Source organism: Symphalangus syndactylus, chromosome 9 (genome assembly GCF_028878055.3).
Source record: "Symphalangus syndactylus isolate Jambi chromosome 9, NHGRI_mSymSyn1-v2.1_pri, whole genome shotgun sequence".
In the NCBI taxonomy this organism is placed as follows: Eukaryota; Metazoa; Chordata; class Mammalia; order Primates; family Hylobatidae; genus Symphalangus; species Symphalangus syndactylus.
The window spans coordinates 61010906-61032058 of NC_072431.2; the positions used below are offsets into that span (position 1 = coordinate 61010906).

At 51.9% G+C, this 21153-nt stretch overlaps 1 protein-coding gene across 1 annotated transcript; it reads right to left on the reverse strand.

Moving 5' to 3' along the window:
- Positions 1-2445: 2445 nt before the first annotated feature.
- Positions 2446-20363, reverse strand: ZP3 (zona pellucida glycoprotein 3). The gene is made up of 8 exons (XM_055292757.2): positions 19876-20363; positions 15536-15654; positions 12101-12204; positions 11523-11700; positions 11015-11132; positions 4195-4286; positions 3926-4062; positions 2446-2709 (listed from the first exon to the last, which is right to left on the reverse strand). The coding sequence occupies exons 1-8, from the start codon at positions 20317-20319 to the stop codon at positions 2495-2497; spliced, it is 1407 nt and encodes a 468-aa protein (XP_055148732.1). The 5' UTR covers positions 20320-20363; the 3' UTR covers positions 2446-2494.
- Positions 20364-21153: the final 790 nt, after the last annotated feature.

Here is a 21153-nt window from a genome sequence, read left to right on the forward strand (position 1 = left end):
TTTTGTTCTTTGAGGGGGTCTTGCTCTGTCACTGTGGCTAGAGCACAGCAGGAGGCAGCAAGGCTGGGACCTGGGCAGTGAGTACAGCTCACTGCAGCCTTGAATGCCTGGGCTCAAGTGATCCTCCAGCCTCAGCTTCCTAAGCAGTTGGGACTACAGGCATGTACCACTGTGCTCGGCTAATTTTTGTCTTTTGTAGAGATGGGGTCTCACCACGTTGCTCAGGCTGGTCTTGAGCTCCTAGGCTCAAGCCATCTTCCCACTTCGGTCTCCCAAAGTGCTGGCATTACAGGCCTGAACCACTGTATCTGGCCTTTTTTGAACCCCAGCCTGTTACTCCCCTACAGATCACACTACAACTTGCTTAGGCCACAAGCAGCTCACCCAGAACAATCCCTTTGTGCCACAAGTCCCTGGCTCAGTGCCCTTAACCACTCAAATTATCTGGGTTTGTTTTGTTTTGAGATGGAGTCTTGCTGTTACCCAGGCTGGAGTGCAGTGGGTGATCTCAGCCTCCTGAAACCTCTGCCTCTCCCAGGTTCAGGCAATTCTCCTGCTTCAGCCTCCCAGCTAGCTGGGATTACAGGCACCCACCACGATGCCCAGCTAATTTTTTGTATTTTTAGTAGAGACGGGGTTTCACCATATTGGCCAAGCTGGTCTTGAACTCCTGACCTCAGGTGATCCACCTGCCTTGGCCTCCCAAAGTGCTGGGATTACAGGTGTGAGCCACCATGCCCACCCCACCCTGGGATTTAAGATGCAAATTTCTAGGTCTGGGATGGGGCTTTAAATGATACATTTCCAGCAAATTCTCAGGTGATGCCAACGTTCACAGACCACACTTAGAGTATCAAAGGCCTTCCTGCTCTCAGTAGGTCCAAAGCTACCCAAACCTTGCTCTGAATGCACTATAGACATGTCTATACCCGAGTCAACATGCTGGAGCCCCTGCCCTCAGCCAGACAGGCCAGAGATAAGTGCCATGCCAGTTGCCCCTGAGCATCTTTCAGCTTTCATCAGTTTATGCCTAATCCTGCTCAGTAGGTACCACCCCCATCTTGCCCACGAGGACTGGCAGGCTCACAGCAGGTAGCCAGCCAGGCTGGGATGCCGCAGTGAAAGTGAACTTCCTGGCCTGGCGTGGTGGCTCACGCCTGTAATCCCAGCACTTTGGGAGGCCAAGGCGGGCAGATCACGAGGTCAGGAGATCGAGACCATCCTGGCTAACATGGTGAAACCCCATCTCTACTAAAAATACAAAAAAAAAAAAAAGAAAGTGAACTTCCCCGAGTGAGAATGGCTTGAGTTTGGGGCAAGGTTGGAGCCAGCTACTGAGGGACGTGAAGCCTCCCACAGAGGTATCATGAACACCTTCCCCAGAGAAGGGGGCACAAGCTCCCTGGGTACCCTCCTTGGGGCACCATTCCCCTACTCACTCCTAGGGACTATGGCCAAAACCTGGGGGAGGGAAGCAGCCTATTTAGGGAGAGCAACAAAGGTAGGGGGAGGTTGAGAAGCAGCTCCCCTCAGTGACAGTGAGGCCTCGTGTCTACAATCCCAGTGCTTTTGGAGGCCAAGGGGAGAGATCAAGTGAGGCCAGGAGTTTGAGGCCAGCTTGGAGAACACAGCAAGAACCAGTTCCTACCAAAAATAGAATAAATTGGGTACAGTGGCTCATGCCTGTAGTCCCAGCAACTCAGGAAGTTCAGGCAGGAGGATTGCTGGAGACCAGGAGTTCCAGGTTGCAGTGAGCTATGACTGTACTACTGCACTCCAGCCTGGGCAACAGCGCCAGACCCTTCTCTCAAAAGGGACAGATCAAAACAAACCCAAAACCAAAGCAGGTTCTCAGCTCTCCTGAGGCCTCCCCTACCGCCAAAACAAAAGTATCTACCTCAGAGCCACTTCAGGACCACCGGCTTATGACATGGGGCTGCCTCCTGGAATAACTTGGGAGTGCCAGTCACCCTTGCTACAGCTTCGACAAGTTCATACCAACATGCCCCAAGAATAGCTTCAAGCCCAAGGTGACAGCTAAGACCAGGCAGAAGCAGTGCTCTGATCACTGTCCCACTGGGAGGGCCCAATCACGACTGGCCTTCTGGCCTCTAGCATCTGGACAGAGCTGGCTTCCTGCTTGCCTTGGAGAAGCAGCCCTGGAAGCTCTCTCCTCCCCACTCCCATGTCTAGAGTCAAATCCATGGGGGCCAGAGATATAAGATTCTTTGCTAGCCTAGAAGTAAGGTGAGTCCAGCCAGACTGACCTTCATCTAAGAGTTTCCATGTTGGTTCCCATGGAGGTAATAGATTATAGTTGTCTAAGGACATGAACCCTGCCCTGTTTACAGTAGAGACACAGTAGTGCTTGCTGGACTGTGCTATGTGAGTGCACAGGGCGGGTGGTATACAGTCTTCCCCACCCAATACAGTCAGTACTAATTCTGACCTTCCATCTGACCACCATACCATGACCAGATATTGCTTTCTTCTTTTATTCGGAAGCAGACACAGGGTGGGAGGCAGTGCGACACCTCCTGGTGAGAACCAGGATAACAGCAGTCAGAGTCAGGGACACCACCACAGCCAGGCCTACGCCCAGCAGCATCACTGAGGTGTCAGAAGGCAAGGCCCACTGCTCTACTTCATGGTCACTACTCCTGTCCAGGAAGATCAGTGGCCCCACGGTGACATCTGCTGCTTCTGTCACTGTGGAAGGAGAACACACACCCGAGGGTCATCTTAGTCCCTAACTGGGAACTGGGTTGGAGGTTTTATTCTGCCTCAGTGGGCTAAACTAAGATGTTGTCTTTTTTGTGTGGGCTAAGAAACAGTTTCTAGACAAAAAAAGACAGCTTTCTCGGCCAGGTGTGACGGCTCATGCCGGTAATCCCAGCACTTTGCGGGGGCCGAGGCAGGCAGATCACCTGAGGTCAGGTGTTTGAGACCAGCTTGGCCAACATGGCAAGACCCGTCTCTACTAAAAATAAAGTTAGCTAGGCATGGTGGCACATGCCTGTAGTCTCAGCTACTTGGAAGGCTGAGGCAGGAGAATAGCTTGAACCTGGGAGGCAGAGGTTTCAGTGAGCAGAGATCGTGCCATTGCTCTCCAGCCTGGAGCTAGACACCATCTTGGTGCAGGGGAGGGGGAAGAAAAAAAAAAAAAAAAAAAAAGACAGCTTTCTCATACAGAGAAAGCAGGTCACCCAAGAGGGATTCCCTAGTACATCGTCTTTTTTGTAGAGACAGGGTCTTGCTATGTTGCCCAGGCTGGTCGAGAACTCATGGGCTCAAGCGATTTCCCTGGCCTCAGCCTCCCCAAGTGCTAGGATTATAGGCATAACCCACTGTTCTGGCCAGATTATTATTATTTTTTTTTGAGAGAGAATTTTACTCTTCTTGCCCAGGCTGGAGTGCAATGGTGCAATCTCGGCTCACTGCAACCTCTACCTCCCAGATTCAAGCGATTCTCCTGCCTCAGCCTCCCAAGTAGCTGGGATTACGGGCATGTACCACCACACCTGGCTAATTTTGTATTTTTAGTAGAGGTGGGGTTTCTCTATGTTGGTCAGGCTGGTCTCGAACTCCTGACCTCAGGTGACCTGTCCGCCTTGGCCTCCCAAAGTATTGGGATTACAGGCATAGGCCACTATGCCCAGCCAGATTATCTTAACAGCTGCTATATTTCCCCTACATGCCAAATTATGTCTCAGTAGAAGCCTAGGATGACAGCAGATCTACCCTGGCTGTCACCAAGGTGGAAGGCTGAGAGCCCAAGATTTGTGTTAGGCCTACAGCTACCTTTCCCTAGGTACAAACAGCTTTAATGGAGGACAAGGGAAAAGACCATCACCCTGAAATGACAGCAGGTACCCTCAACTGAGTAGGGGACAGTGAACAGCCTCTTGGCCATCCTGTGACATACCATGCCTGCGGTTACGGGAAGCAGACCTGGACCACTGGCTCACGACATGGGGCTGCCTCCTGGAATGACTTGGAGTGCCACAGTCACCTTTGTTACAGCATTGACAGATGTCAGCCAGGCCTTCCACTGGGAACCAGCTGAGATGAAAGACAAGCAGCTTAGATTTTTGTTGCCTCTGCAGGAAGCAGTTTGCTAATATATTGGGGGAAATAGACAAGGGGTCGCTGATTCAGTTTCTACCCCAGTCATGGAGCACCTGTCCTCCTCACCTGTTGGAAGGCTTGCTGAAGGAACAGGCTTTGTTGAGTTCATCTGGGTCCTGCTCAGCTAGGATGACCTTCAGGTGGCAGGTGATGTATATCTGCAAGGAATAACAGCTATTTCCAGGCAGAGTTCCAGCCTGTGCCTGGGAGTTTAACACACCAGTTCTCATATAACCCTTAACCCTTTAAAGAGTGAGAAGGGGCTGGGTGCAATGGCACACACCTATAATCCCAGCACTTTGGGAGGCCAAGGCGGGTAGATCACCTGAGGTCAGGAGGTCGAGACCAACCTGGCCAACATGGTGAAACCCCATCTCTACTAAAAATACAAAGTTAGCTGGGCATGGTGGTGGGTACCTGTAATCCCAGCTACTTGGAAGGCTGAGGCAGGAGAATCGCTGGAACCTAGGAGGCAGAAGTTGCAGTGAGCCGAGATCATGCCACTGCACTCCAGCCTGGCTGACAGAGACTCTGTCTCATAAAATAAAGAGGGGGAAGGAACAGCCTCATTTCTAAGATGGTCTAAAGGTTCACTTATCTAATGTTAGAGCAAGTAGCAACTAGTTTTAGACTAGAATCTACCACTTATTCCCCTGATCTTTTCCAAACTTACCCAATCATTGAGCATGCTTGACCCTGGGCTTTGGAGACAGGGTCTGTCACCCAGGCTGGAGTACAGTGGTGTGATTATGACTCACTATAGCCTTGACCTCCTGGGCTCAAGGGATCCTCCCACCTCAGCCTCATGAGCAGCTGGAATTATGGGTACAAGCCACCACACCTGGCTAATTTTGGATTTTTTGCAGAGATGAGGTTTTGCCATGTTGCTGAAGCTGGCCTCAAATTCCTGGGCTCAAGTGATCTGTCCGCCTCAGCCTCTCAAAGTACTGGGATTACAGGTGCGAGCTATCAGTGCCCGGCCAATCCCAGGCTTAACTCAGCATTGCTAAACCCCGATCCCATCCCCAGGTGACCGAGGTGAGTGGTAGACACCTTACTAGCCAGCAGCTTAGCTGGGCTCCTGTCTCTGCCATCTGCCACTTGACTAGTTGACAAGCTACTTTTCTTCAGGGATGTAGTCACTGTATTGCCAGCTAAGGCAAGACCAAGTTGTTTCTGTGACCTGAGATCCTTGGGCACATAAAGAAGCCTTTTGGACTTGCTTCTATGGAGTTGCCATTTCAGACTTAGGAGGGTTTTTTTTTTTTTTTTTTTTTTTTTTTTTTTTTTTTGAGGTGGAGTTTCGCTGTTGCCCAGACTGGAGTGCAATGGCACGATCTCAGCCCACTGCAACCTCTGCCTCCTAGGTTCAAGCAATTCTCCTGCCTCAGCCTCCCAAGTAGCTGGGATTACAGGTGCCTGCCATAATGCCTGGCTAATGTTTTTATATTTTTAGTAGAGAGAGGGTTTCACCATCTTGGCCAGGCTGGTCTTGAACCCCTGACCTCGTGATCCACCTGCCTCAGCCTCCCAAGTGCTGGGATTGCAGGTGTGAGCCACTGCACCCGGCCAGACTTAAGAGTTTGATGGCTCACTCCTTGGGCAAGCTTCCCTGGGCTTTTCTTCCTCGCACACACCTCTGCTATTGGTCAAGCCTAGGTCAGCCTCCTTTCACCTGTAAGGGATATGATGACCAGAAGACTCACCAGGCTGATACCCTGACAGTCCTGGCCTCTGGGAAATGTTTACCCACCCTCGTTAGACAAGTACGAGGGAATGAACCCAATATGAGCTCCTGCTGGGAGCTGAAGGACCCCCCCCCAATCCACCCACCCAGGGAATAGTCAACTACCCTGTAAGCGCCACTCCCCACCCTTTTTTTTTTTTGGAGATGGAGTCTCACTTTCTAGCCAAGGCTGGAGTACAGTGCTGCAATCTCAGCTCACTGTAGCCTCTACCTCCTAGGTTTAAGGGATTCTCTTGCCTCAGCCTCCCAAGTAGATGGGATTATAGGCACCCACCACCACACCAGGCTAGTTTTTGTATTTGTAGTAGAGATGGGGTTTCCCCATGCTGGCCAGGCTTGTCTTAAACTCCTGACCTCAAGTGATCCACCTGCCTCGGCCTCACAAAGTGCTAGGATTATTGGCGTGAGCCACCATACCTGGCCAAGCCTTCTCACTTTAGACTGACATTCCATCCTGCCACTGGGGCTAGAGGCCATTTTGACAGAGCCAGGGCTTAGTCTAGCCTTGGCCCGTCCCCAGGTCAGTTTCCTTTCATATTCCAGGCAGGGCTGAAATTCCTCCCTGCTCAACCTCGGGCAGAACGTGGCAATTCTGCCACCTTCCAGCAGAAGCCTCAGAGCCACAAGCCTCAGTCACCACCTAGTGGCCAAGTGCACCAGCAGAGAAACTTGAAACCATGTAAATTCAGACTTTTAGAAACAAGCCAGTTTAGGCCGGGCGCGGTGGCTCATGCCTGTAATCCCAGCACTTTGGGAGGCCGAGGCGGGTGGATCACAAGGTCAGGAGATCGAGACCACGGTGAAACCCCATCTCTACTAAGAATACAAAAAATTAGCCGGGCGCGGTGGCAGGCGCCTGTAGTCCCAGCTACTCCGGAGGCTGAGGCAGGAGAATGGCGTGAACCCGGGAGGCGGAGCTTGCAGTGAGCCAAGATCGCGCCACTGCACTCCAGCCTGGGCAACAGAGCAAGACTCCGTCTCAAAAAAAAAAAAAAAATAAATAAATAAATAAATAAATAAATAAATTAAAAAAAAAAGAAACAAGCCAGTTTAGCAGTTGTCCGGCTGCCCATCTCAGCCACCTGCCCTGCAAGTAAGAAGCTTCCAAGGCCCTGTAGTCTATTCCACAAAGGAAATGTACTTTCATCCTTAGCTTCTTCCTAGTATGTTTTTCTAATGCTAACTGGAGTCTAAGATCCCAGGGTAGTTCCCCTATAGCGGCCTTCTAGAAGCAGGGTCTAGGCCGGGCGCAGTGGCTCATGCCTGTAATCCCAGCACTTTGGGAGGCCGAGGCGGGCGGATCACAAGGTCAGGAGATCAAGACCACGGTGAAACCCCATCTCTACTAAAAATACAAAAAATTAGCTGGGCGTGGTGGCGGGCGCCTGTAGTCCCAGCTACTTGGAGAGGCTGAGGCGGGAGAATGGCGTGAACCCGGGAGGCGGAGCTTGCAGTGAGTCGAGATTGCGCCACTGCACTCCAGCCTGGGTGACACAGCAAGACTGTCTCAAAAAAAAAAAAAAAAAAAAAAGAGGGGGTTGTGATAGCTTACGTCTGTAATCCCAGCACTTGGGGAGGCTGAGGCAGGTGGATCACCTGAGGTCAGGAGTTTAAGACCAGCCTGACCAACATGGTGAAACTCCATCTCCTACTAAAGATACAAAAATTAGCCAGGCATGGTGATGAGTGCCTGTAATTCCAACTACTAGGGAGGCTGAGGCAGGAGAATGGCTTGAATCGGGAGGTGGAGGTTGCAGTGAACCAAGATTGTGCTATTGCCTTCCAGCCTGGGTGACAGAGCGAGACTCTCTCAAAAAAAGTACACAGGGTTGCTCTGTTGAGAGCAATGGCACCATCATAGCTCACTGCAGCCTTAAACACCTGAACTCTGATCCTCCCACCTCAGCCTCCCAAGGTGCTGGGATTACAGATGTGAACCACCGTGCCCAGCCACCCTATTGCTGTGAAATAGGGTTGTTCCTTCTTTGTGCCATGGGACATAGTCTACTGAGGCATCATCAATCCTACCTTTGAAGGGGAGCCCTCCAAGGGCTCAGACTATCTTCCATTAAACAGCACTGTTCTCTGGTCTTCGTCACCCCTCAACCCCCAGAGATTGAGAAACCACCTCAGTCTATACCCATGCTGACCGCTACCACCTCTGTGAAAACTTCTCATCTTCTTCCCAAATGGGCCACACCTGAGGTCAATCTTGACTTCCTCCCACAACCGGAATCCTCTCCCCTAAGGAGCTATCGGTCACTGATCCAAGGGCCAGGACTCTTTTCCCAAATCTGCCCTCCTTTATCCCCAGCCCCATTGAAGCAGGGCCCACCACTGAGAGCTTCAGGCCATGTCATCAATATTAGATGCTTTTCCCTTTTGCTACCCTACTGATCTGTGTGTTGATCTTTCTCTTCCCACAAGGCAGCTGCTGGAGGAGGTGAAGTGGCATCGATGTGATCTTTGCAAAGTTTCTGCTTTGTCCCTTAATGCCACCCTGACGTATGAGCTTCTGCTTCAGAGGTTTTCAAGCCTGGCTGCGTATTAGAGTCACCTAGGAGCTTAAGTGGCTTTTGATGCATTTCCAAGTAGAATAAGGTAGATCACCGTAGATGGAGGATAATAGTAAACTGCTAGTAGGCCGGGTGCAGTGGCTCACACTTGTAATCCCAGCACTTTGGGAGGCCAAGGCGGGTGGATCATTTGAAGTCGGGAATTCAAGACCAGCCTGGCCAATATGGTGAAACCATCTCTACTAAAAATACAAGTTAGGCACGCGGTAGTGGCATGTGCCTATAATCTCAGCTACTTGGGAGGCTAAGGCAGGAGAATCGCTTGAGCCTGGGAGGCGGAGGTTGCAGTGACCTAAGATTGTGCCACCGTACTCCAGCCTGGGTGACAGAGTGAGACCCTCTCAAAAAAAAGTGGGCGTGGTGGTTCACGCCTATAATCCCAGCACTTTGGGAGGCTGAGGTGGTTGAATAATGAGGTCAAGAGTTCAAGACCAGCCTGGCCAAAATGGTGAAACCCTGTCTCTACTAAGAAATACAAGCATTAGCTGGGCATGGTGGCAGGCACCTATAATCCCAGCTACTCAGGAGGCTGAGGCAGGAGAATTGCTTGCACCCTGAGGCAGAGGTTGCAGTGAGCCAAGACTGTACCATTGCATTCCAGCTTGGGTGACACAGTGAGACTGTCTCAAAAAAAAAAAAAAAAAAAAAAAAAAAAAAAAAAAAAAAAAAAAAAAAAAAAAATCCTGGTGGTAGAACCTAGATGGTGTGCACACTGAAGTTCATAGTTTTACAGCAAACACCTATGAAGATTGTGTTAATGTTACAAAATGTGACACCAGGCCCTACCCCAACAGAGTGAAGGTATGAGACTCTCTACAATCAGTATTTTTACAACCTCTCCAGATGATTAGTATAGAGCCAGCATTGGAAACCCCTACTTTAATCACTTCCTAACCACCTATTTCTAAGCTCACAGCCTCACCTCTCATCTCAGTGAGCTTGTTTAAAAACTACTTGAGGCTGGGCATGGTGGCTCATGCCTGTAATCTCAGCACTTTGGGAGGCCGAGGCAGGTGGATCGCGAGGTCAGGAGTTCGAGATGAGCCTGGCCAACATGGTGAAACCCCATCTCTACTAAGAATACAAAAGTTAGCCGGGTGTGATGGCGGACGCCTGTAATTCCCAGCTACTCAGGAGGCTGAGGCAGGAGAATTGCTTGAACCCAGGAGGTGGAGGTTGCAGTGAGACAAGATTGTGCTGTTGCATTCCAGCCTGGACTGCGGAGCGAGACTCCAACTCAAAAACTAAAAGCTACTTGAGGCTGGGCATGGTGGCTCACGCCTTTAATTCCAGTACTTTGGGAGACCGAGGCAGGCGGATCACCTGAGGTCAGGAGTTGGGACCAGCCTGGACAACATGGTAAAACCTTCTCTACTAGAAATACAAAAAAATTAACCTGGCATGGTGGCGGGTACCTGTACTTCCAGCTACTTGGGAGACCAAGGCAGGAGAATCGCTTGAACCTGGGAACCTGGAGTAGCTGGGACTACAGGTGCTCGCCACCATGCCCAGCTAATTTTTTGTATTTTTAGTAGAGAGGGGGTTTCATCGTGTTAACCAGGATGGTCTCAATCTCCTGACCTCGTGATCTGCCCACCTCGGCCTCCCAAAGTGCTGGGATTATGGGTGTGAGCCACCATGCCAGGTGATTTATTTCTAACCACTTACCAGTACTTCCTGGCTAGATGTCGGTCCTTGCACCTGCACTTCCTACCGTATCCCTCCCCACCTCAGCCATCAGAGGCAGTTCCCATCTTCATTCCTTCCTTCTCTTTCCCTCTTAGTGTCAATTTGGGCTGTCTAGTTTAGGTTCTCAAGGGGAGGCCCCAGACCAGCAGAACCAACACTTAAGAATGCAGATTCTAGGCCTCACTCGACCACCTGAATCAAACCCTGGGTTGGGGCCCAGTCAATTTCAACAAGCCCTCCAGGTGAGGATGATGCCTTCAGAATCACTAGCCTAGCCTATGACCAAGTTCAAGAAGCCACCCTGGCTAGGGAGTTCACACTGGCTTTCTTTGCCCCTGCGGAAAGCCTCCAGGAAGGCTAACACCTGCCTTTTTTTTTTTTTTTTTAGGGAGACAGAGTCTCACTGTCACTCAGGCTAGAGGTACAGTGGCACAATCTCTGCTCACTGCAACCTCTGCCTCCCAGGTTCAAGCTATTCTCCTGCCTCAGCCTCCCAGGTAGCTGGGATTACAGGCACCCAACCACCACACTCAGCTAATTTTTTTGTATTTTTAGTAGAGTCAGGGTTTCACCATGTTGGCCAGGCTGGTCTTGAACTCCTGACCTCAAGTGATCCACCCCCCACCTCGGCCTCCCAAAGTATTGGGATTACAAGCATGAGCCACCCGTGCCCGGCCTCTACCTCTTAAGGCTTCATATTGGTTCATCCTTCTGCTTGAAGGCCTCACTAATGCTCATGGCTTTACTTGTAAGTTTGAGTTACTGGGACAGAGCTCTAAGTCATTTGCTTAAGGGTACAGCTAGTGAGTGACCCCATTCAGTAGGATATGAAGGTTGCAAGTTCAGCCTTCTTCCAGGCTGTTAAAGCTCTTACCATGTTTCTGGAGTCATTAGCAAAGTGGAAGACATCCACTGTGAACTGGAGTGTATCTGGCCCGGGTCGAGGAACTTTGAATGCAGAAGAGGCATCAGTGAGACCGTCGACAAGACAGCTTGGAAGAGAACAGAATGGTGTTAACACCAGACAGGTGGGCCGGGCATGGTGGCTCATGCCCATAATCCCAGCACTTTGGGAGGCCAAGGCAGGCGGATCACTTGAGGTCAGGAGTTCGAGACCAGCCTGGCCAACATGGTGAAACCCCATCTCTAGTAAAAATACAGAAATTAGCTGGGCGTGGTGATGGGTGCCTGTAATCCCAGCTACTTGGGAGGCTGAGGCAGGAGAATCACTTAAACCCGGAAGGCAGAGGTTGCAGAGGGCAGAGATTAAGCCTCTATATTCTAGCCTGGGTTACAGAGTGAGACTGTCTCAAAAAGCCAAACAGGTGGCTTTAGGGTCATCTTGCTAGGAAGGTTCTCTAGGCAGGGAGCCCAGTGCTCACCCATGGAAGTCCACGATGGTGTGATAAGGGGAGGCATTCTGGTCTGGTGTCGGTGTGGCCACGCAGTGGTCCACAAACAACCGCAGTGGCACGTGGCTGCCAGTGTGGATTTCTGCCTGGAGGTGGGCTGCATCTCCCAGGTGGAAGGTGGGGGACCTCTTCTCAGCGTTCCAGTTCTCTGAAAGACACAGCCAGCTGGGCATGGTGGCTCACGCCTGTAATCCCAGCACCTTGGGAGGCTGAGGCAGGTGGATCACCTGAGGTCAGGAGTTCGAGATCAGCCTGGCCAACGTGGCAAAACCCCATCTCTACTAAAAATACAAAAGTTAGCTGGGTGTGGTATCACAAGCCTGTAATCCCAGTTACTCAGGAGGCTGAGGCAGGAGAATCGTTTGAACCCCAGGAGGTAGAGACTGCAGTGAGCTGAGAGCGCACCATTGTACTCCAGCCTGGAGTCAGAGCAAGACTCTGTTACCGAACCGAACCCAAAAACAAAAAAAAACCAAAGACACAGCCAAGGGCAGGGGTTTGAGATGGCCCACGTCTTTCTACAGCTGTCCCACCCAGCCTTCTCTTACCCTCCATCAGACGCAGAGAGAAAGTCAGCTTCTCCTCCGAGAACACCGTGGTCCTGAAGGGCAACCAGGTGGGCAGGATGGCCTGGCTGCTCACATTGCCCTGCCTGAGAGAAGAACAGCAGTTGTGCACACCTGCCTCAGGTCACACCCACCTGGGCCCCCACTGATGGGGAGTATCTCACTGCTACCCCACTGCAGGACCCTCAGCTATGGCCCAGCCAGGTAGCTGGTGCAAGATGGCTGAACAGACACCTTGAGCCTGAGGCTGCCCCTGTACCCTCCTGAATTTCTGCACCTGTGAGTTGCCTAACCATCCTAACTGATGCTATGATACTATCTGGGCTGCTGAAGACAGATACAGCTGAACCTAGGAGTTTGGTTTCTATACTGAGAGCTGCTCCCTCTTGAGCCCTGGACCTGAGTGCAGTGGCTCATGCCTGTAATCCCAGCACTTCGGGAGGTGGAGACAGGAGGATTGCCTGAGGCTAGGAGTTTGAGCGCAGCCTGGACATAGCGAGACTATCTCTATAAAAAAGAAAAAAGGCCAGGCACGGTGGCTCAAGCCTATAATCCCAGCACTTTGAGAGGCCGAGGCAGGCGGATCATGAGGTCAGGAGATTGAGACTGTCCTGGCTAACATGGTGAAACCCTGTCTCTACTAAAAATAAAAAAAATTAGCCAGGCATGGTGGCGGGCACCTGTAGTCCCAGCTACTCGGGAGGCTGAGGCAGGAGAATGGCGTGAACCCCAGAGGCGGAGCTTGCAGTGAGCTGATATCATACCACTGCACTCCAGCCTGGGCAACAGAGCAAGACTCCGTCTCCAAAAAAAAAAAAAGGAAGAAAAAAAGATAGCTGGGCATAGTAGTACATACCTGTAGTCCCAGCTACTCAGGAGGCTGAGATGGGAGGATTGCTTAAGCCCAGGAGTTCAAGGCTACAGTGAACTATGATGGCACCCCACTGCATTCCAGCCTGGGCGGCAGAGTAAGACTTTTTTTTTAAAAAACAAAAAACCAAAAGCCACCACACATATTTTAGCCCTAGAGGTTCAGGTTTTGGGTCTGATAGCAGGCCCTGCACAGTACTCCACAGGATGCTTGAGAGGTGAATCAGCTAAGGCCATCTTTTTTTTTTTTTTTTTTTTTTTTTTGGAGACAGAGTCTCACTTTGTTGCCCAGGCTGGAGTGTGGTGGCGCAATCTCAGCTCACTGCAAGCTCCACCTCCCGGGTTCACACCATTCTCCTGCCTTAGCTTCCCAAATAGCTGGGACTACAGGCGCCCGCCACTATGCCTGGCTAATTTTTTGTGTTTTTAGTAGAGACGGGGTTTCACCACATTAGCCAGGATGGTCTCGATCTCCTGACCTCGTGACCCACCCGCCTCAGCCTCCCAAAGTGCTGGGATTACAGGCGTGAGCCACTGCGCTCAGCCAAGGCCATCCTTTAGAGATCAAAGACAGGTCCTTAGGTCTCGAGATGCTACCGGGAGCCTGAACCCATACCAGTGACTGGGAAGTCCATGGAAGCAGGTCTGTGTATCTGCAGATACCTACCCTGCTGACCCCACAGGATCTGCTGGAAGAAGCTACTCCAAGTGATGGATGCATCTATTGATAACCAGACTCAGGTATCTGGAGCCACGTTAAAGCATCCCAGCCTACAACCGGCCTCTCTAGTACTACTTGTAGCCAATGGACCAGGTGAGCCACCATCCTCGGGGGTCAGGCCCAGAGACTAAAGTCAGACTTCCATGGTCACAGGAGGGCTTCAGTCCCTCCCACCGGCTGGGCAGCCTGCCCTTGAGTCCTCCATCCTCCCCCATCTCCCCTACCCCCATAGACACCAAGCTCCTCCAGTTGCTCTTAGCCCCTCCGAATCAGCCTCTACAGTCCCAGCAACCACGGGTCAGCCCTCATGGAATCCCAGTTTTCCAGCCTCCCAGCTGGTTCTCACTAGTTCCCTCTAGTCTTCTGTACCAACCACCAGGTGACCCTGGGCAGAGATTCAGTCCTTACCCATTCCAGAAGGGGCACCTGTGGTGAGGCTGGTAGAGGCTGGTGAGCCCATCTGTCTGGCTCCCACATTACCCTAGTCCCTGGGCTCTAGCCCCCAGGCTGCACCTACTAAGCACACTGCCCTCCCATGGGATGTGTGGCCACGTGGCTCTGCCCAGGCCATCTCAGCCTCAAGGTCCCAGTCCCGGATCCTGTTCTAGGATAACCCCTACCATGACCCCTCCCAGGGGCATGGCTCATCCCTCATGGTGTCCTGACTGGTATCAGCTCCCTATTCACTTCACATTAGCATTTTCTTTTTGAGATGGAGTCTTGCTCTGTTGCCCAGGCTGGAGTGCAATGGCGCCATCTCAGCTCACTGCAACCTCTGCCTCCTGGGTTCAAATGATTCTCCTGCCTCAGCCTCCTGAGTAGCTGGGATTATAGGCATGCACTACCACACTCAGCTAATTTTTTTTTTTATTTTTAGTAGAGATGGGTTTCACCATGTTGGCCAGGCTGGTCCTGAACTCCTTACCTTGTGAGCTGCCCACCTTGGCCTCCCAAAGGGCTGGTATATTACAGGCGTGAGCCACCGTACCTGGTCGCATCATCTTATACCCACTCCCAGACTGGTTCAAGGGCAGGGACAAAGTCCCCTGCACCCCATGCTTAGGCCAGCACAGGACCCAGCATTGTCCTTGGGAGCCATAGTTTCTCCTCCCACTTCAGGGACTGAGTTCACAGGCACGTGCTTGATGCCAGGGGCTTGAGGACCACAGAAGAGTAGGCCGCCACCGCCCAGGTCAGATTCTAGAACCCAGCCTAGCACTATTTTATTATTATTATTTTTTGAGATAGAATATCGCTTTGTTGCCCAGAATGGAGTACAGTGGTGCAATCTCAGCTCACTGCAGCCTCTGATTCCTGGGGTCAAGCAATTCTCCTGCCTCAGCCTCCCAAGTAGCTGGGATTACAAGCACCCAGCTAATTTCTGTGTTTTTAGTAGAGATGGGGTTTCACCTTTCACCATGTTGGCCAGACTGGTCTTGAACTCCTGACCTCAAGTGATCCAAATGTGTCAGCCTCCCAAAGTGCTGGGATTACAGGCATGAGCCACTGCACCTGGCCCCAGCCTAGCACTATTGGAAAGCCATTTCTGAACCCTAAGGAGGGTGGAGGCTGGCACAGTACCACCACTAGGGCTGGGCAGCTCTGCAGCTTCCACTAAGCGGCAGTCGGGCTCCTGTTACTCTTCTGGGACTCGAACTAGACTCAGGCCCCACAATCCCACCCAGTGCAGTAACCACAGCTGCAAACGCTTTGGTAGGTAGTTCTAATAGCCATGCTGCAAGCTGCTGGCCATAGCCAGCCCACTTGCCCACAGCCATACCCAAGGGGTTATTGTACCAGGGATCATGAGTCAGTCCCACACTGACCTGGGGTAGCGGCACTCGATGGGAATCTCTGCGCGGTTAGTCCTCACGATGGATAAGTTTCCCACAGGGCGGGGGTCGTGGAGCAGGAAGGTGCTGTACACCAGGGCATCGTCAGTTACCTAGAGGAAAGGTGAGAAGTTAATGCTGCCGGCCATCACCTGCCCGGGTACTCCCAAGCCATACATGAGTGCTCAGGGAGGGCAGCCCACAAGGAGACAAAGACCACAGGGTCAAGGCCAGGTACAATGACTCATGCCTGTAACCCCAGCACTTTGGGAGGCCAAGGATTGCTTGAGGCCAGGAGTTCGAGACTGGCCTGGGAAACACAGCAAGACCCCATCTCTACAAAAGAGAACACAGGCTCTGCCACTGGTCAGTAAAGAGGCAGGACAGGTACTGTCTTTGTACCTCGGAATCTTTACCTGACACCACCACACGTTGATACCACCACAGGCAGCCTGGATCAACCACATGGCAGATACCATGTAGCACCCAAGCAATAGAGGCATCAGGATACACACTTCCCTTCTGACACTCCCCCTCCACGCCCCCCAGTACATACAGTTTCCTCTTTCAGGAGAGGCCCAGGGCCAAGATAGCCCCCAGGAAGCAGCCAGGAAGTGGCCAGCTGTTAACACTTATCAGCTTCTGGCTGGGCGCTGTGGCTCACGCCCATAATCCCAGCACTTTGGGAGGCTGAGGTAGGCAGATCACCTGAGGTCAGGAGTTCAAGACCAGCCTGACCAACATGGTGAAACCCCATCTCTACTAAAAATACAAAAATTAGCCGGGTGTGGTGGCGTGTGCCTGTAATCCCAGCTACTCAGGAGACTGAGGCAGAAGAATCACTTGAAACCGGGAGGCAGAGGTTGTAGTGAGCCAAGATCATGCCATTACACTCCAGCCTGGGCAACAAGAACAAGAACAAAACTCTCAAAAAAAAAAAAAGAAAAAAAAAAACACACACACAAACCCATATCAGCTTCTAACCTATTCAAACCCATTACACATAAGGTGGGGGAGACTGATTCAGAGGTTTCCCGAGGCAGGAAGAGCACAGGTGAGTGCTACTGGGGAAATTTGCATCGTCCAATAGGGCTGCAGAAGGCAGGGCCTGCCTAGGACAGAGTTTTGCAGCAAACACCTATGTTTGAAGATTTTCCTAGAATATTAGAAAAATGTGACACCAGGCCCTACCCCGATAGAATGAAGGTATGAGATTCTCTTTGAGAATCGGTATTTTTACAACCTTTCCAGGTGATTAGCATAGAGCCAGCACTGGAAACCCCCACTTTAGTCACTTCCTAACCACCTTTTGTTTTTTTGAGATGAAGTCTTGCTCTGTCGCCCAGGCTGGAGTGCAGTGGCACAAACTCGGCTCACTGCAACCTCTGCCTCCCAGGTTCAAGCAATTCTCCTGCTTCAGCCTCTGAGTAGCTGGAATTACAGGCACGTGCCACCATGCCTTTTTTTTTTTTTTTTTTTTTTTTTTTTTAAATAGAGACAGGGTTTCGCCGCCTTAGCCAGGCTGGTCTCAAACTCCTGGCCTCAGGTGATCCACCTGCCTCAGCCTCCCAAAGTGCTCAACCGTGACTCAACCCCTAACCACCTATTCTAAGCTCACTATCCCCACCTCTCATCTCAGGGAGCTTGTTTAAAAACTACTTGAGGGCTGGGTACAGTGGCTCATGCCTGTAATCCCAGCACTTTGGGAGGGAGGAGGATTGCTTGAGGCCAGGAAGTCAAGACCAGCCTGGGCAATAGAGCTAGATCCCCTCTCTACAAAAAGATAACTTGGCTGGGCACAGTGGCATATGCCTGTAGTCCATCCCAGCTATTCAGGAGGCTGAGGCAGGACGATGGCTTGAGCCTAGGAGGTCAAGGTTGCCCAGGAGCTCAGGTGGCTGCCTGGCCCTGACCAAACTCGATCCTCAGGGAATAGTCCTAGACCTTATTAGCAAGTGCCCCAGCACAGACAGAACCAGCATAGCTCGTGGAGCCCCTTATTCCAAAGTTATTACCATTTCAGGGCAGGAGGGCATTCCATTAAGCACTGGGCCCCACAGAACTGCACAGGCTGTATACCTGGGAAACTGGCCATGGCCGTAGGTAATTTTTTTTTTTTTTTTGAGACGGAGTCTCACTCTGTTGCCCAGGCTGGAGTGCAGTGGCACGATCTCAGCTCTCTGCAACCTACGCCTCCCGGGTTCAAGCAATTCTCTGCCTCAGACTCCTGAGTAGCTGGGATTACAGGTGCCCACCACCACACCTGGCTAACTTTTTTGTATTTTTAGTACAGATGGGGTTTCACCATCGTGGCCAGGCTAGTCTTGAACTCCTGACCTCGTGATTCACCTACCTCGGCCTCCCAAGGTGCTGGGATTACAGGCATGAGCCACCGTGACCAGCCAGCCACAGGTGATTCTCACCGGGCAGAACTGGGAAACACCACGCCAGAGGAAGGAGTTTGCAGGCTTTGCTCCTCATTGGAGTCACCTGAGATCCTTATTACCCACAGCTGGTCCCACATCCTTTCTATTTTAGCAGCCTGGACATCAGGATTTTTAGAAGCTCCACAGGTGGGGTTAATAAAAGAGGGTCTTGCCCTGCCTCCCAGGCTGGAATGCAGTGGCACAATCGTAGCTCACTGCAGCCTCTAAATCATGGGTTTAAGCAATCCTCCCACTTCAGCCTCCCAAATAGCTGAGACTAAAGGCAGGCGCCACCACACCCTATTTTGTGTGTGTGTGTTTTGTAGAGAAGGGGTCTCATTATGTTGCCCATGGTGGCCTTAAACTCCTGGGCTCAAGCGAGCCTCCCATCTCAGCCTCCCGAAGTGCTGGGATTATAGGTGCCACTGCACTCCAGCCTGGGCAATAAGAGCAAAACTGTCTCAAAAAAACAAAAAAATACCACTTATCAGCTTCTAACCTATTCAAGCCCATTTCACAGAAGGTGGGGGAGTCAGGCACCTGGCTCCCCAAGTAAATCTAAGACATGTTTGTGAGCCTCTAAACTAGAATAATTCCTCAAGTAACTCCTGCAGCTCTCTGGCCTCCCTTCCCAGGAAAACAAGGGCCTCGAGTTCTCAAAGACAGCCCAGGAGACCACACTTAAGACCAGAGCTCTGGCCAGAGGGCTCCAGGGGCTGGACTTGCCCCCATCCCAGGCAAGCTACTAGGTCTAGGCCCAGGTGAGGAGGAGCCAGGTTCCCCTGAGGCAGGAGAGGACAGGGCCGCAGGAACTTGGTCCAGGGATCAGGGTTTAGCTGGGGAGCTGTCTGGCTGTGTGCCCAGCCCTGCCCTGCTGTAAGGCCTCTCCTTGCAGCCTCTTTCCCCACCGGCTAGGGGAAGGGAAGTCTGGCCTGGATTTCTTGGTCTTTTCCTGCATGTACCACCGGTTAAGCCTCTCCCCCTTGGAGCTGCCCCCGGGGACACACTGATGCTTTTAAGGTCTTCAACACCAAGGTTATGATGCCCCCGCCCCCAGACCACTTATCCATGTGGGGTTTTTTTTTTTTTTTTTTTTTTTTTTGAACCAGAGTCTTGCACTGTTGCCCAGGCTGGAGTGCAGTGGCACAATCTCCGCTCACTGCAACCTTTGCCTCCTGGGTTCAAGCGATTCTCCTGCCTCAGCCTCCTGAGTAGCTGGGATTACAGACACGCACCACCATGCCTGGCTAATTTTTGTATTATTAGTAGAGATGGGGTTTCACTATGTTGGCCAGGCTGGTCTCAAACTCCTCAGCCTCCCAAAGTGCTGGAATTACAGGCGTGAGCCACCACACCAGGCCCCAGTTTTTTTTACAGGCTTTTTAAGAGATAGAGTCTCACTATGTTGCCCAGGCTGGCCTCAAACTCCTAGCCTCAAGTGATCCTCCAGCCTTGGCCTCTCATAGTGCTGGGACTACAGGCATGAGCCACTGCACCCGGCCCACTTGTTGTTTTTAAGATAATGAATATTTTGGGTCTCTTCAGAATGAGTTCCTAATGCCCCAAGCATTAGAAACAGCCCCTTAGGCTACCCACGGCGCTATCCTATCACGCATGCCTGTGTGTGTCACAAACCCACCTGAGTCAGAGTGGCGTGGCTTGGGCCAGCCCAAAGTGCATGGCCACCTCTAGCTCCACCCCACCTACCTAATGTCGGCAGTCAGAGGCAGGAGTGCTCTAGTCTCGGTGCCCTCAGCGCCCAACTTCAGGCCTCAACTGGGCCACCTCCCCACCTACAAGGGAGAGGGATCCACCCAACCCCACTTCCCACCGACTGTGGCCACACTCCCCATCCCCGGCTGCCTCGAACATCCTCCCACCAAAGCCAGGGCCCCCAGCCTCTCTCACCTGCATGCTGTTGCCACACTCATGGAGTCCAACCTCAAACCTGACCACATCTTCTGTGTCCATGGAGACCAGAGGCTCACAGGCCTCTGGGCCCAAGGTGAGGTCAGCAGCCCTTATGAGCTTCCCCGTGCCAAAAAGGTCTTTGCTGACCGTGACCATCAGGGTGGCCTCCCGACACTCCACCAGTACGGGCTGTACAGACGTCTCAGGACGGCTGGCTCCACCCTGCAAGAGCCAGAGGGGTTGGGGGTAGCACAGCTCAGTACTACCCCAGAGCAGGAGGCAGATGAAGAACCTATAGCTCAGCTCCATGGCGCCTGCAGAGCAGCGGGCAGCCGCCTCTGGCCATCTTATACCTGTGGGATGCTGGCTGCTGCCACCTGGGCTCTCAGCTGCCTCCCTTCCCTGGCCAGCTGGGCCCTTGTTGCATAAAGTGGTCCCCATCCAGCAGCATCAGTAACACCTGGGAGCTTGTTAGAACTGCAAACTCTCAGCCCTCACCCCAGCCTGACCACAGCAGAATTTGGTTTTTAGCTTGGAAATCCCCCACGTGTATCCACGTTCAAGTTTTTTTGCTCTGTGTGTGTGTGTGTGTGTGTGTGTGTGTGTGGTTTTTTTGTTTTTGTTGTGTTTTGTTTTGAGACAGAGTCTTGTTCTGTTGCCCAGGCTGGAGTGCAGTGGTGCGATTTCGTTTCACTGCATCCTTCACCTCCCAGCCAGGTTCAAGTGATTCTCCTGCCTCAGCCTCCCCAATAGCTGGGATTACAGGAAGGCATGCACCACCACGCCTGGCTAATTTTTGTATTTTTGGTAGAGACAGGGTTTCACTATGTTGGGCAGGCTGGTCTTGAAGTCCTGACCTCAGGTGATCCTCCTGCCTCGGCCTCCCAAAGTGCTGGGATGACAGGTGTGAGTCACCGCGCCTGCCCTGGCTCACTTGAAAGTTTTTAGCTTGTAAATCCCCAAGTGTATTCATGTTAAAGTTCGCAAAGAGTGTGCTGGCTGCCTGGTGCACCACAATGTATCACAGCTTCCCTCCAATCCCCTGCTGGCCCTGCCCTTAGGACGCTCGCAGCCCGGCAAGGGAGCTGTCCCAGGTCTGTGGAAGACACAGGAGAAAGCCCTTGATTGAAGGGTCAGGGGGATTAGATCTGAGACATAAGGAGCTCATTCCAAGTGTGAGAAAAAGGAGGCAGTACCAATTAGGAGACAGGAGGAATTTCATGGGTCTCTGCCTTATTTTATGGGAGGCCGGGGGGTAGGTCAGTTCAGGCAGAG

Bases quoted from the DNA above. Each gene is read 5' to 3' on its own strand.
- ZP3 (XM_055292757.2), bottom strand. From the start codon at position 20,319: ATGGGGACCACTTTATGCAACAAGGGCCCAGCTGGCCAGGGAAGGGAG. The intron at 11,133-11,522 runs GTGAGCACTGGG...TTCTCTTCCAAG, and splicing joins ACCATCGTGGACTTCCATGG to CTGTCTTGTCGACGGTCTCA. The intron at 2,710-3,925 runs GTATGTCACAGG...CTCCTTCCACAG, and splicing joins TTCCCGTAACCGCAGGCATG to TGACAGAAGCAGCAGATGTC.